We start from the raw sequence: 15114 nt of genomic DNA on the forward strand, positions 1-15114 counted from the left end.
AAAGAGTACCAGATAAAAACCCTCTTCCTAAGAAATTGTGTTTCTGTAGACACATCTCTCAGGAAATAGACAAGTAATACAAAAAAGTATTTAAGAAATGCCTCAGAGGTCTTGGTCTCAAATAAGAGAGCCTAAATTTCTTCCCTAAAACAGTCTCAAAGGAAAGATACCAGAGGGGCGTTTGGGTGGTACAGTTGCTTAGGCTTCTGACTCTTGGGATTCAGCTCAGGTTGTGATCTCAGGGTTGTGAGGTTGAGCCCCAGGTTAGGTTCTGTGCTCAGCATGGTGTTTGCTTAAAACTCTCTAGCCATCTGTGCTGCCCCACCCCACCTCCGCTGTGTTCATTCACATGCTCTGGCTCACTCTCCAAATAAAATTAAATCTTAAAAAGGAGAAGAAAGAAAGAAAAATGCCTTAATATGACAGCTTGATTATTCAGTTATAAATTAAAGGTTCTAGGGGTGCCTGGCTGGCTGAGTCCGTAGTACAGTAGAGTGTGCAACTCTTGATCTTGGGGTCACGAGTTTGAGCCCCACATTGGGCGTAGAGTTTACTTAAAAGTACATACAAATGTTCTAGTCCAATTCTCTCTCTCCTTTTTTTTTTTTTTTAAGATTTTATTTATTTATTTGACAGATCACAGGTAGGTAGGCAGAGAGAGAAGGGAAGCAGGCTCCGTGCTGAGCAGGGAGCGTGCTTCCTCCTCTCTCACTGCCTGCCTCTCTGCCTATTTGTGCTCTTTGTCTGTCAAATAAATAAAATAAAATCCTTAAAAAATAAAATAAAGACTTTATTTGTAAGTAATCACTATACCCAACATGGGGCTTGAACTCAACAACACTGAGATCAGGAATTACGTGCTCCACTGACTGAGCCAGCTAGGTGCTCCCTGCTTTTTGTCTCTTAAAGGGGAAGAGGAGGAGGTTCCTGGGTTACTCTGGTGGTCAAGGGTCCAACTCTTGGTCTCAGCTCAGGTCTTGATCTCAGGGTCGTGAGTTCAAGCCTCACACTGAGCTCCATGCTGGCCTGGAACCTACTTAAAGATAAAAATAAAGGGGAAGAGGAGAAGGCTTATGTTTTAGTGTTTTAGTCAGGGGCAAGAGGCTTACTGCTCTCAGCCAGTTGGTAGGCATGGCTGCTCTGTCTGGAATGACCTCTCAGTCATGGTTTAATCTCACTTTCAGTTTGAAGCTGCCTGGGCTCTAACGAACATTGCCTCTGGAACCTCTCAGCAGACCAAAATTGTCATCGAAGCAGGGGCAGTCCCCATTTTCATAGAGCTGCTTAACTCGGACTTTGAGGATGTACAGGAACAGGTAATATACACATTTGGCTTGGTTCTTGATGGCATTTTTGTTTTCATAAAACACATATTGGATCTTTGTGATAAGAGTGTCTTTCATTATTTATAATGGAACACACCTATTGAGATGATTGGATGGGGCCCCTAGGTAGCCTCAAGTTGAGGAAGGTGGTCATCAGAGCCCCCAGCTCCTCCCATCCCTCCACCGCAACCTCCCCAGAGAACTGGGTTGGTGAGCCCATTGATGCCATGCCCTAGAGAGGGCATGGAAGTTCCATACCAGCCTGACTGCTTACCCCATACCTTGCCTTGTGCATCTCTTTCATTTAGCTCTTCCTGAGTTGTATCCATCACAATAAGCTAGTAAATGTAAGCAAAGTGTTTTCCCTGAGTTCTGTGAATCATTCTAGTGAATTATTGAACCTGAGGAGGGGATTATGTGAACTTTCGAATGTATGCCAGTTGGTTAGAAGTATGATGGCACCTGGGAGTTGCAGCTGGTGTCTAAAGTGGGGGCAGTCTTGTGGACCTGAGTCCTTAACCTGCGGAATCTCTGCTAACTCTGAGAGTTAGTGTCAACAAATGGTGTCGGATAATTGATTGCTGGTGTAGAGAAAACTTGGAATCAGAGGTGGTGTTGAAAAAAAGACAGCACATTATGCATTTTTCAATACCTACAGATCATAGAGATTAAGACACATCTTGCATTTCTTCCACTGGATTTCTACTGATTGTATAGAAAGTAGAAAGTGGTGCCTCCCTTTTCCTCCCTTAATACATACAGGGTAGATCCCGGAGCTGCAAGAATGCAACTCTCCAATCACTTCCTTTTTTTCTTTTTTCTTTTTTTTTTTTAGAGGTGTTAATCATGGCAACGAGTTTCTTGCAATTCACCTCTTTTTTTTTTTTTTTTTTAAGATTTTATTTATTGGGACGCCTGGGTGGCTCAGTTGGTTGGACGACTGCCTTCGGCTCAGGTCATGATCCTGGATTCCTGGGATCGAGTCCCGCATCAGGCTCCCAGCTCCATGGGGAGTCTGCTTCTCTCTCTGACCTTCTCCTCGCTCATGCTCTCTCTCACTGTCTCTCTCTCAAATAAATAAATTTAAAAAAAATATTAAAAAAAAAAAAAGATTTTATTTATTTATTTGGCAGACAGAGATCACAAGCAGGCAGAGAGGCAGGCGGAGAGAGAGAGAGGAGGAAGCAGGCTCCCCGCTGAGCAGAGAGCCCGATGCGGGACTCCATCCCAGGACCCTGAGATCACAACCCGAGCCGAAGGCAGCAGCTTAACCCACTGAGCCACCCAGGCGCCCACTTCCTTTTTTTCTAAGGAGTGAGCATAGAGTGGTCTTGGTTTGGCTTCTTTGGCAGCAGTACAGATGTCAGCCTGTCTTCCCCCACTAAATCAGGAACTCTGAGAGGAAAGGCCCTCAGAGCGAATGCTCAGTAAGGAGGTTGGCAAGGAGGGTATCTTCATACGGTTTTTGTCCCAAGTTGCTGGTGGGTACTCACTCTGGTATAAAATATTGACAGAAGCCACTGGAGTTTGTGAGTGACGGTTCCATTATCCCCTTTTCAGGCAGTCTGGGCACTGGGAAACATAGCTGGAGACAGCTCCGTTTGCCGAGATTACGTCTTGAATTGTTCCATCCTTAATCCTTTGTTAACGTGAGTAATTATGATTGTCTGCACCTGGGGCATCTGTAAGGTAGCCACATGGCAGATCTCTCAGGGGCAGCTTACCTTAAGGTGTTGAGTCAGTGCAAAACTACTAAAAGTTTAAAAAAAAAAAAAACTAAAACTATGTTGATTGCCAAAGTAAAAGATGGAGATAGATTTTGAGAGTACGAAGATTGTAAGATTGTGTCTGTGCCAAGGAGAATCTTCTGTTTGCTTACTTCGTGGCACTATAGATTCTCATGTTGGTCATACCTGCCTCATTGTTGAGCCAGGAGAGAGAGGCAAGACTAAAGACTAGCCCATCTGGAAAAATCCAAACTTCTCATTGGAATGCATTGATTTGCTATTTTATGCATAAGTACATTGGAGAGCTATGTTGTAAACCACAGATTAAAGACCCCATGAAGGATTATAGGGATCCTTTACCAATCCTTCCTTCCCATATCCTTCAAACAGAGCTTCATCTAAATTAAAATAGATGGATGGGTTGTACTTCGGAGACCATAATTTCATAGACTACCACTACAGCTCTTTCTTGGGTCCCTCGACAGAAAATCATTCCTTACCTCAGACTAGATCTTCCGTTTTCATTTCCAAAGAGAACAATACTCCTTGTTTAGATCTTGTGGCCAGAGTTAGGAGCACAGTATGTCCTATCTTAAAAGGCTTGCAGGTTTACTCAAATTCCAGCCCTTTGTATGTCCTTACTAGCTATGATCTTAACAAGCCACAGCTGGCCCTAATCCTCTGTGAAGATGTAGCTTGGCCACCTGGCCCAAGCAAGCTCAGTGAACTTAGGTCTATGGGTAGGAAGACAAGTGCAGCTGTTAGAGTCTTAGGAGTCTAATGGGATTTGCTCCTGGGGTTCTTAGGTGAAGCCCTGTGCCAACAGCATCATTGCTCAGGATCTGTCTGTGCTTTACTGTTTCCTTCAGACTCCTCACCAAGTCCACACGATTGACAATGACACGGAATGCAGTCTGGGCTCTATCAAATCTCTGCCGAGGAAAGAACCCACCCCCAGAGTTTGCAAAGGTGAGAGAGCTTCTTACCAGTGCCTGAGTGAAAGCAGTTCCCTTCACGTGCAGGCATTCTGATATAGGAGTTTTCAAGTCTTTGGGGGACCCCTTAGGGTCTCAGTCCATGAGAAACTGAAAGAGGCAATTGTCAATAAAGTAGGTGATCTTTTATGTCTTGGATAGCAAAGTGAGAAAGGTAGTCCTGATGGTTTAATGTAGCAGAAATCTCTAGGGCTTGGATGTCCTTGTAGAGGGGGATACAGCGATGTTAGGGGTAGTGGTAGAGCTGATGTAAGCCCTGTCCCCTCACAAGTGCCTCTCACTCTGCTTCCAACAGGTCTCCCCTTGTTTGCCTGTGCTGTCTCGCCTACTCTTCAGCAGTGACTCAGACTTGCTGGCAGATGCTTGCTGGGCCCTTTCTTATCTGTCTGATGGCCCCAATGAAAAGATCCAGGCAGTCATAGACTCTGGAGTCTGCCGAAGATTGGTAGAGCTTCTAATGTGAGTGGGTAGAAATAGATTCCCTAAAGTTCTCCATGCTCCAACTAAAGAGCTGCAGTAAGCAGTCTTGCCACTCTGTGCAGAGGTCTGGAGCCGTGACAGTGCTGCTGGCCCTCTGCTGATCAAGTCTCCCTCCTCTGTAGGCACAATGACTACAAAGTGGCCTCTCCTGCCCTGAGAGCAGTGGGTAACATCGTCACCGGGGATGACATCCAAACCCAGGTAAGGAAGAAACTATTTAGGGACAAAAGCCCTAACCAAGAGTTTGGGTCCTGTTGGGGGACAGCATGGTCCAGGAGCATGGACTTGGGTGAAAAATTCCAGCTTTGCCACTTTCTGTATGATTAACTTGATTGCCTTAATTTCTTTTATAAGTTGGAAATCATTGTCCATTGGGTGCTTTTGAAGGAAAACTAAATGGAAGAGAGTAATTAACTGGGACACTGTAGGATAATTCTTAAGTTTTTGAGTCATGGTCTCCTTGAGACACAAAGCTGTGGGAACCTTACCCCTACTTCCTATGCCCTCAGAATCCAACAGATCCTTCCTCATGTTAGTAAGACCTCCAGTGAGGGCACAGTAAAAAGGCTTCTTTTGTTGAAATGCTAGAGATCAGAGTATTCTTTTGGTCTCGAGTAGTTGGCATAATTCTGTGGGATTCTTGACAGATTTCTAACAGGTGAATGATCTCACTCAAACCCACATTCCTTTCCTAGGTCACTGTGTGTGTGTGTGTGTGTGTGCATATATGTGTGAATTTTCATAACATGTACTGCTTTTACCACTCAGTGTACACCTCAGTGGCATTCAGTCCACTCAAGTTATTTGTCATCACCACCCATTCCCACAATGTTTCATCATCCCCTCACTCCCTTCTCAGTGCCCCTCACTTCTCTGTGTCTATTAAATAATAACTCCCCATTTCCTCTTCCCTGGGCCTCAGTCCTGGTAGGCATCCCAACAGTTTATCTTAGGAGTTGATTACTCTAGGTCCCTCATATAAGTGGAACTATATATAGTTGTCCTTCTGTGTCAGCAAATTACACTTAGCCTAATGTCTTCAAGGTTCATTCATTCGTAGGATGTGGCATGCCTTCATTCCTTTTTATGGCTGAATAGTAGTCCATTATATGCATATATCACATTTTATTTATCCATTTGTCTTGTTGAAAGATATTTGGGGTTGTTTTCACCTTTTGGGTATTAACGAATAAGGCTACATTGAACAGTGATGTATAAGTATCTGTCCCTGCTTTCAGTTCTTTTAGGTAAATACCCAGAAGTGGAATTACGGAATCATACACTGATTTTATGTTTAAGATTCTGAGGGCCTGCCTGCTGTTTTGCACAGTGGCTTCACTGTTTTATATCTCTACCAGGAACGTACTAGGTTATGATTTCTCTAGATCCTTACCAACACTTATATTGTCTGAGGTTTTTGATAATAGCCATCCTAATAAGTGTGAAATGGTATCTTATTTTAGTTTGTTGGTTTTTTGTTTTGCTTGTTTTTTAAGTAGGCGCCAAACTCACTGTGGGGCTTGAACTCACAACCCTGAGATCAAGAGTCAGATGTTAGACCAACTGAGCCGGCCAAGTGCCCCCTTATTGCAGTTTTGATTTGTATTTCCCTGATGATTAGTGATGTTTGGCGGCTTTTCATATGCTCATTGGCCATCTGTGTTTCTTTGCAGAAATGTCTGTTCAAGCCCTTTCAACATTTTTTAAATTAGGTTCCTCAGGGTTGTTTTTTTTTTTTGTTAGTTGTAAGAGTTCTTTATTCTGGATATTAATTCCTATCAGATAATGGTTTGCATATATTTTCTCCCATTCTGTGGTTTGCCTGTTCCCTCTGTTGATGATGTCTTTGGTGCACAAAAGTTTTTAATTTGGATTAAGTCCTGTTTACCTGATTTTTCTTTTGTTTCCTGTGCTTTTGGTGTTCTAGGTCATTCTTAACTGTTCCGCCCTCCCTTGCCTCCTCCACTTGCTGAGCAGCCCCAAGGAGTCAATCCGGAAGGAAGCTTGCTGGACCATTTCAAATATCACTGCTGGCAACAGGGCTCAAATACAGGTGAAACAAGTAGAAGGGAAGGGGCCAGGGCAGAAGCAGGTGGGAAGGCAAGGGAACACGAGAGGTTGTGGGATATTTGGATCTAGAAGAAACAGTTTGTTTCCCTTTAGAAATTGGGGTCTGGGGTGCCTGGGTGGCTCAGTGGGTTGAGGCCTCTGCCTTCGGCTCGGGTCATGGTCCCGGGGTTCTGGGATCAAGCCCCGCGTCGGGCTCTCTGCTCCACAGGGAACCTGCTTTCTCCCCTCTCTCTCTCTGCCTGCCTCTTTGCCTACTTGTGATTTCTCTCTCTGTGAAATAAATAAAATCTTTAAAAAAAAAAAAAGAAAGAAAGAAATTGGGGTCTGTGTGCTGTTGAAGATTTATAAGGAGCCAGGTTCCTCTGTAGCCTCTTGCTTCTATGGGAAGAACAAAGGACCCCCAGGAAGAGAGAGATGTCTGAATCTTAGCTAATTTTGTAGGCTAGATTTGCTTAATCTTCTTAAAGTGACTTTCTCTGTGTGTGTCTTTCCCCCACTCCTACCTCCTCCGCCCCGCCATCCTCTCTCAGGCTGTCATAGATGCAAATATCTTCCCCGTGTTGATTGAAATTCTTCAGAAAGCAGAGTTCCGTACAAGGAAAGAGGCAGCCTGGGCCATCACCAATGCCACATCAGGAGGAACCCCTGAGCAGATCAGGTATCCATTCGTTTTTCATTGTCTTGAGTGATCTGTGTACTCTTATTCTTGGTTCATGGTCTACAAAAACCACTAAACTGCTCTTCCTGGGATAGGTCTACACCGGTCCAAAAGCACCAGGTTTAAGTGGTAAGCTGCTAGATTGGCTTTGGAATCTGGAATAGATTCCTCTAAAGCATGTACCTCTTTCCTTCTTAGAGAATAGAAACCTAGGACACAGACATCCATCTCTCCTTTCTTTCTACCTTCCAGAGAATTTAAATCTATATAATTGTCAGTTATTCATACAAATGAAGGAGGAACCATGCTGTGATTCATTCATAGCAACTTTTTTGGGAAATCATTTTGGGGAGGGGTGACACTCGAGAGAAGCAAATAGAAAGCCATTGTGTGTATGGTTTTTGATTTTGGTTTCCATCATCAACATGAGTAGGAGTGATGGGAACTGGACAAGTGTTTTCCCCTCAGCTTGGGGCCCAGGAAGAGGAGTAGGAATATAGTTAGCATGTTTAAACCCTTGGGAGAAAAGGGATAATCTTGAGTTAAGCTTTTTTGAAGGACTCAGGGTTGTAAAAGCCCTTTGGACAAGTGAAAACATGAGTAAAGGTACAAGAATCAGAAACCTAGAGATGTTTACTTTATGCCCTTTGAAGGGAATGATGGGAGATGATGCTAAAAAGGAGGTTAGGAACCTAACTGTAGAGGGCCTGTTTTGTCAGGCCTGTAGAGCTTGGACCGAACATTTTAAACAGGGAAGTAATATGTTCAATGTGGTAACATTACAGTAAGGAGGGAGAGTTGAGACAGGGAGGAGCAGTCTATGGCAGCCTTCCCCATGGAAATGACTAGACCCAGAGCACTGGAAGAGTGGAGAGACTGAGATGAAGAAGTGATTATGAAGACTCAGCAAGGAGGGGTTGCCACGAGTGTTGATATGTGTGAAGGAGACCCACAGGCCCTACAGCACCTGCCTCGTACCTCTCTTGCCCTGCATTAATTTAGAACTTCCCTGGTCTCTGCCCCTAGGTACCTCGTCTCACTCGGCTGCATCAAACCCCTGTGCGACTTGCTGACTGTGATGGATTCAAAGATTGTGCAGGTGGCCCTCAATGGGTTAGAGAACATCCTTCGGCTTGGAGAGCAAGAAGGCAAGCGCAGTGGCTCAGGGGTCAACCCGTACTGTGGCCTCATTGAGGAAGCCTATGGTATGTGTCCTGTCTTCCAGCCTCACCTCTGCCTTAACTAGAGAGGTTCCAGGTCAGGACCCAGGGACTGTGGGCCCCCAAAGTAGTCTACATGTAAAGCTATGGGATTTGGGGGGGGTCATCATTGAACAAGGTTTTATCGCATCGTTTCCTTCTCCCTCTGAGGGGCAATAGATCCTTCTCTTTTGATAAGTAAGCATGGCACAGATGCAGAAATAGAGCTCCAGAACTGATGAGAGAAACGGGCATGGGAAGGTAGGTTTTTCAGCTCACCTAGCAAGTTCCAGTAAAAGTGCTCATCACTTATCTCTGAGAGCTTCAGAGAAGTTCATATTTGCCCAGGCCACATAGGTAGTTAAAGCAAAATCAGGATTAGAGCTTCTGATTTAGAACTGACATTTTGGTCTTATTCCTTTGGGGCTATGTAGTTTTGGTAGAGTCTTGGCTCTCCTTTCTTGCCAAAGACAGATCTGATCGTATTACTTAGTTGATAAACACTAACGTACCTCAGGGAAGGGAAAACATAAATGTTTCATGGCCCCATAGAAGAGCAGTCACAGTTTACTCTTGTCCCTCCTTCCTTCTTGCCACCATAGGCTTGGATAAAATTGAGTTTCTCCAGAGCCATGAGAACCAGGAAATCTACCAGAAGGCCTTCGACCTCATTGAGCACTACTTCGGTGTAGAAGATGATGACAGCAGCCTGGCTCCCCAGGTGGATGAGACACAACAGCAGTTCATCTTCCAGCAGCCTGAGGCCCCTATGGAGGGCTTCCAGCTATAATGTCTGCCTCCGGGGAGGGGAGGGGATGGGAAGCACCACCAACCAGCGGAAAAGCAGCCCTCTGGTGGGCGGGAAACCAGCCCCCCCATCATCAGCCACCACACACCTCTGCTGCCCTGGAAACTGTGCTCTTGACCTGCTCCGCCCCCTTCCCTGGAGGGAGCACCCTCTGGACAGACAGAACCATCTGAGGCTCACATTTGGGTTTTCTGACAAGAAGGGGACGTGTTGGGTTTTTTTTCCTTACACTATATTTTGGCTGCACATATGTCTTTAACCCAGGAGCCCAGGGGTAGACAAAGGAGGACTGAGGTAATCAATTTTGCACCTTTTAATTTTTTTTTGTTTTTTGTTTTTTTGTTTTTTTTCCTTTAGTGGTGACTTCCTTCCCTTTTATCTTCCTTCATCCTTCCCAGTTCTCTGCCCTGATCTGTGTAACTCTTATCTTGGGTACTTGAGCAGATGGAATATTCCAGAGGTGGGGGGTGGGAGGGGAGGGGAGAAATTCAAAACAAAGTGTTCTTGCTCTGACAGAATATTAATCTTGTATGCTTGGATTGAGTTATTTAATTTTTTTTTTCTTTTGCACATTTTTCTTGTATTAAGATTGCTCTTTCCAAGAGCCATGAGTTCCTGGTTTTAGGAATCCCAGCTGCCAGCATGGTCTGGGACTGGAGGCTGAGGGGGAGGTCACTATGAGAAAAAGGTTCCTTCCTCCCTCTAGCCCCTTCCCAGACTCTTTTTAGTCTGGGAGAACTCCTTCCCTCCAGGGGCAAGTACACCAGTGGGAGCGGAGGGGAGGAGCACAGGCCTTCAGATGGGGCTTCCTATATGTCGCTACTGATCCCATGTTTCCTATCCACCTTCCAATGGTGCGACCCAACTTCATTTGTTTACTTGAAAATTCCCCTCGGAGTTGAATGAACCTCTGAGGTAGCTGTATTTTCTCCTAAGCACGAGACAGGGGGCAGTGTTCCTTCCTCTCTCCTGAGGAGAAAGTCCTTGCTCTGGTGACCCATAAGTTGCAGAGGAGGTGGAGTGAGAGTGTCATGTATTGGGATAGCCAGGGATCCCTGCCTTTGGCCTTTCTTCTTCCTCCTCTTCTTCCATAGTTGGATCATGTATATTTTACTTCCAAAGGAGAGAATGTCAAAAAGTTCTGTATTTTTTTATATTCTATATATTAGGTAGGTCAGTCTTAATTGGTCTCAAGAGGAAGAACTGTCTGTAATTTCTATAAGTAGGATACTGTGAGGAAGACCAAAAAGAGAGGGGGAAGCCGCTTCGCTCAGGGAGCCTGAGCTTGGTCCTTTTCCTCTCTGTTTAGGTTCTGGGCCACCACCTGGGACCAACCCTTAGCTCTGGAACCTTTATATAGCAGGTCAGCCTGGTCTGATAGTCCCAGTACCTGAAGGGAGCAAGGATGGCCCTGGGGCCCGGAGAAGTCTACCATTCTAGTCCTTATTGCTAAGCATCCTGCTTATATCAGGAAACCCAGAAAGCAGTCTGCCTTCTCAGATTCAGTCTTAAAGGCCCTGGCCATGTAAGGTATCACACAAGGCTGCCTCTCCAGTGGTCACAGAAACTTAGCAGCCTTGGGACTTTTGTGAGAGTTATTGCTATCTTTCCTGTTTGGGATCCTTGGACCTGGTTTGGGTTTTTCCCATCCTTGTGACAGTTAAAATCCTAATGCCTTTCCTCTTTGAGTAAAGCTAGTACAATGCCTCAGTGGCTTGCCTACGCTTCGGTGGATTACATGAGAGTAAAGTCCAGTTGTTGGGGAGAGGAGTGGAGAAAGTTGCTGCCTAAGTGTAGACCAACTGTGGAGCTGTGGGCACAGTCTGCCCTGCCCCTGCTTCCCCACCGTGGTCAGTCCCGTGCCTACGCTGAGCTGTAGTTGCCCTTCCCCAGAGACAGTGCCATTCTTACTCCCATTCCTGCACATCCCTTCTGGCTCAGGTTAAATCCCTACCCCTCTGCTTACAGATCTAAAGTTCAGGTGCTCACTATCGGCCATTGGTCTCGAATTTGCCCTCTCCTAGTGTTGAGATCCAACTCCAGAACCATTTGCTGAGGAAGGTGGTGTGGGGCTTGCGGTTATCCCTGAAAAGTCACACCAGTGCTGTGCCACCTTAGTACATCAGACCTTAGTACCCTGACCTTAGTACATCAGATGCTATTGTTCAGCTTAGGAATGACAAATACTGGCTCACAAGGAGGCAAGGGGAGGGACCTCTGTCACTTGGCCCACTGACTCCATTAAAAAATTTTCCCCTTCAGTTCAAAGAAAAGCCACCTGCCCCTACCCCCTTGTCCTTATCCCAAGGGCAAAGCACTTTAGTAGGACCTATTTTGTACATCTCAAGCAATAGTTGAGTCCCTGTCGTTGGGGCCAGATTTTTATTGTGAGACATACACACCCTGCTTTTCACAGCTACTCCTCTAAAATCTTGCACTTCAGATCTGGGGCCTATACCAGATGGAAGACTCTTTTTTGATCGTCTGGCTGCTGCTTAGAGCCAGTTTTCTCCAAGGACCTGAAACACTGAAGTCTCCCAGGGTGCAGCATGAGGACAGATTTCTCATAAAGTGGCCTCTAGGAGCATTCCTTCGTTGACGTCTTCCTCAGACTATATTTTTTCCCACTATTTCCTTCGACCCCTCTTTCAGTCCACAGGTGAGGTTCTTCCAGCCCCCAGGGGCAATAACATTACCTTCAGTGTCTCCTCCTCCTCTCCTTTGGTTCTTTTGGAAACCAAAACATTATTTCTGTAGCTCAACCTTGACAGCCACTCTTCATGGGCAGCCCCCATCTGGGCATCAGACCCTGGCCTCAGTGAGGTCAAAGTCTGCTTTCCAGTAGATTTCTGAAGGGATGAAGGGGCTCCGCAGCCTCTTTTAGGGAATAGCTTGAAAAGACATGTTTTTGGAATCTTCACATGCTGGCACATGGCTGCTATATCAGTTTAAGATCTCTGTTGGAGCTGGAGGTATCTAGGTGTGGATTCGAGGATAAGGAGCCTCTTTCTTAGCTGAAGTGTTCAAGGACTGTTGGAACGGTGCCAGCCATTCTTTATTGCCAGCCCCTCTGGTTATCCCACCCCCAACATCTTCTCTAGTACTAATAGAGTCTCTGGTGTTACAAGTCTGCCTTCAATTCTGAGCTGTTCCCAGGTAACTATGTGGTCTTGGCGTTGGCTGCCACCTTCCAGTGAGACCTCACAGGTTCCACTTTGAGCTGGCCAGTCTGGTTACATGGGGCAGTGCGGACAAATGACCTTTCTGAGGAGCAGGCACTGATGACCTCAGCTTTCGGGGACCCTTGCTCTTACCCACCCCCTTACCTAGAACCCTTAGATCTCTTTCTACTCTTTTCCCTGGAAGCCACTTTCCAAGAGCCCTATTTTTTAGAGCTAAACTGCACAGATCATAGCTGCTACTGTACTTGGTCAAGGACAAGTGAAAGAAAGGTCTCAGGCACACTTTTCTAATTCAAGTCACACTAGTTTAAAATGAAAACCATCTGGCAGAAAGAACTATATTTCCATGTTCTCACATCTACATGTTTCCCTCTATGCCCTTAGAGCTACTTGTTTCTAACAAACTAAAAGGGAAGGAGATGAATGCCTAACAGTGCTTCCCTCTTCTCCCTGAGACTCACTCAGCTTGGTTTCCTCATCTGGGATTCTTCAGTAGATTCGTCTGTGAGCTCAGATTCTGGATTTTCAGTTGAAGGCGGGGAGCCATAGGGAGGATGGGCAGGCTGGAGGCCTCCCTGGCAGGCTGGGGAAAGGTGTGAGGCTTTGCACTGAACCATAGGAAGTACTCATTACCAGTAGCAACATCTTCTAGGTAGGACTTTCCTAGAAATTGCTAGAAGTCCTAGAAACTGTCCTAGAAGTGAGTGAGTGTGAGACTGCAAAATTGCTCATAGTAGGTTTCTTCCACAGCCGTTTAGGATTGCACATTCTAGACCAATCTTTTCCAGTATTTTTTCTGTGTCTTTCGAAGACTTTTGTTAAGCCAACCAGCTGAGAATTTGGCCCTGAGGGGATCCATGTAGTAGGCACTAGCTGCTCTTTGGCCAAGGCCTTTGTAAATGATTCAGTCATCCCACTGTCTACCCCCTAGCCCCATCCCCACTTTAAGACCATGACAAGGGAAGAATTTGAAGTTAATACCAATCAAGTCTGTGAATTAAAGCTGTTATTTTCCTCTGAGAGAGCATTTTGCATCAGACCTGGGGTATGTGCAGAACCAAAACTGGGTGTGGGAGGCAACATTAAATTTTGGGCCCAGAACACCCAGGAAAAAGGTCTCTCCAGTGGGTTTGGGCCTACCTTGCTATTTCTTGGTCAGCCTGACTGCTGATGTCCTTGTTGGCACATACCTAAACCCCTTTCCTAACACTAGCCCTGCTCCCCTGTGTAAGTTAGATTTTCAGCTCCTGGTTTGGGGAGAGAGAACTGCCATGCCCTGGGGCCAGTGAAGGAAGTCAAAGCTCAGATCCTGAAACTGGCTGGGAACCTCTTGACTCAGGATGTCATTCAAGAGTTCCACCTCTACCAGAACCCTCAGACCCTAGAGTCAGGTATTGTCTCCTATAGCCAGCTTCCATGGGATCTGCCTTTGAGTGATGACTAAAGAAGCTAAGGAGGGGTGAAGGGTGGGTATGAGGTCCCAGCCACCGAGGTCAGACTGGATGTCCTTCAAAAACAGCTTGGGTTCCCAGCTAAAGACCCTAGGAAGGTGAATCAAAACTTTTTCCTCATTGGTTTATTCTTTCCAAGTCCATTTGCTTTTAGTTTTCTAAGAACTATAAACTCTGGCTATTTTCCATGTTCTCAGGGCCCCTGGGTAGACAGAAAAGCTTGATGATTTCAGAGCAGACATAGGCCAAGAAACCGTGGCATTGAGTGTGCTGAGTCCAGACAAATGATATTTATATACACATCCAAATTTGAAGAGAAAATGTATTTCTTTAGGTTTCAAACACTGTACTAGATATAAAGCAAAAATAAAAAACCTGTTGCAAAGTTCTAAATCGTCTCTTTTCAAATCATCCTAACTTGATTTTTTTGGAAGCGAATAAGGTAAGAGTGTTTAAACGTGTGGCCTAACAGTGGAATTAGGATTGCAGCAGCCTGCTCCTGCTTATATTTTTTAACATTTTATTTACTCATTTAAGAGACAGAGTGTGCAAATGAGCTGCAGGGAGGAACAGAAGCAGATTCCCCAGTGAGCAGGGAGCTCAACACCTGGCCACTCCCAAGACCTTGATCATGACCTGAGTCAACACAGATGCTTAACCAACTGACCCATCCAGGCAGCCCAAGAATTTTAAGTAGGCTCCACCACAACACAGGGCTCAAATTCACAATCCTAAAATCAAGACCTGAGCTGAACTCAAGATTTGGACGCTTAGCTAACAGGCTCTCAAGCACCCCAAGAATTTCTTTTACTCCGCTTTATTGAAATATAATCAAGATACAGTAAATGGCACATATTTAAAACGTACAGTTTCGTAAGTTTCGACATATCCACCCATGAAACCATCACGACAGTCAAGATAGTGAACATACCCATCACTTCCAGAAGTTTTACGTGCCCCTGTGGAGTCCCTCCTTCCCTCTAAACCCCCAGCATCCACTGATACATGTTCTGTCACATTGTTTAGTTTGCATTTTCTAGAGTATCTCTGCAGGATTTTGACATCATTTTATCAGTTTCAGCCACTGGGGTCATAACAAAACTACTCTGTTTAGGTCAATTCCTAAATCAAGAGATTACAAACAACCAGCCAAAAGGTGGTTCAACCTAAAAGGAAGGTTTGGGCTGGCTGATAGAGTATTCATTGCCAACATTTTTTA

General features: G+C 45.3%; 1 protein-coding gene across 4 annotated transcripts in view; it reads left to right on the forward strand.

Annotated features, from left to right (window-relative positions):
* Positions 1–14288, forward strand: part of KPNA6 (karyopherin subunit alpha 6) — a 58882-nt gene extending 44594 nt beyond the window's left edge. For all 4 annotated transcript variants that reach the window (XM_059136402.1, XM_059136401.1, XM_059136400.1 and 1 more), the window contains 9 exons: positions 1185–1316; positions 2886–2974; positions 3922–4021; positions 4343–4506; positions 4650–4728; positions 6455–6580; positions 7128–7255; positions 8282–8460; positions 9057–14288. In XM_059136402.1, coding sequence (XP_058992385.1) covers positions 1185–1316; positions 2886–2974; positions 3922–4021; positions 4343–4506; positions 4650–4728; positions 6455–6580; positions 7128–7255; positions 8282–8460; positions 9057–9244 — 1185 coding nt within the window. In that variant the 3' untranslated portion in view covers positions 9245–14288. The remainder of the gene's footprint in view (positions 1–1184; positions 1317–2885; positions 2975–3921; positions 4022–4342; positions 4507–4649; positions 4729–6454; positions 6581–7127; positions 7256–8281; positions 8461–9056) is intronic.
* The last annotated feature ends 826 nt before the right edge of the window (positions 14289–15114 follow it).

Source organism: Mustela lutreola, chromosome 10 (genome assembly GCF_030435805.1).
Source record: "Mustela lutreola isolate mMusLut2 chromosome 10, mMusLut2.pri, whole genome shotgun sequence".
NCBI lineage: Eukaryota > Metazoa > Chordata > Mammalia > Carnivora > Mustelidae > Mustela > Mustela lutreola.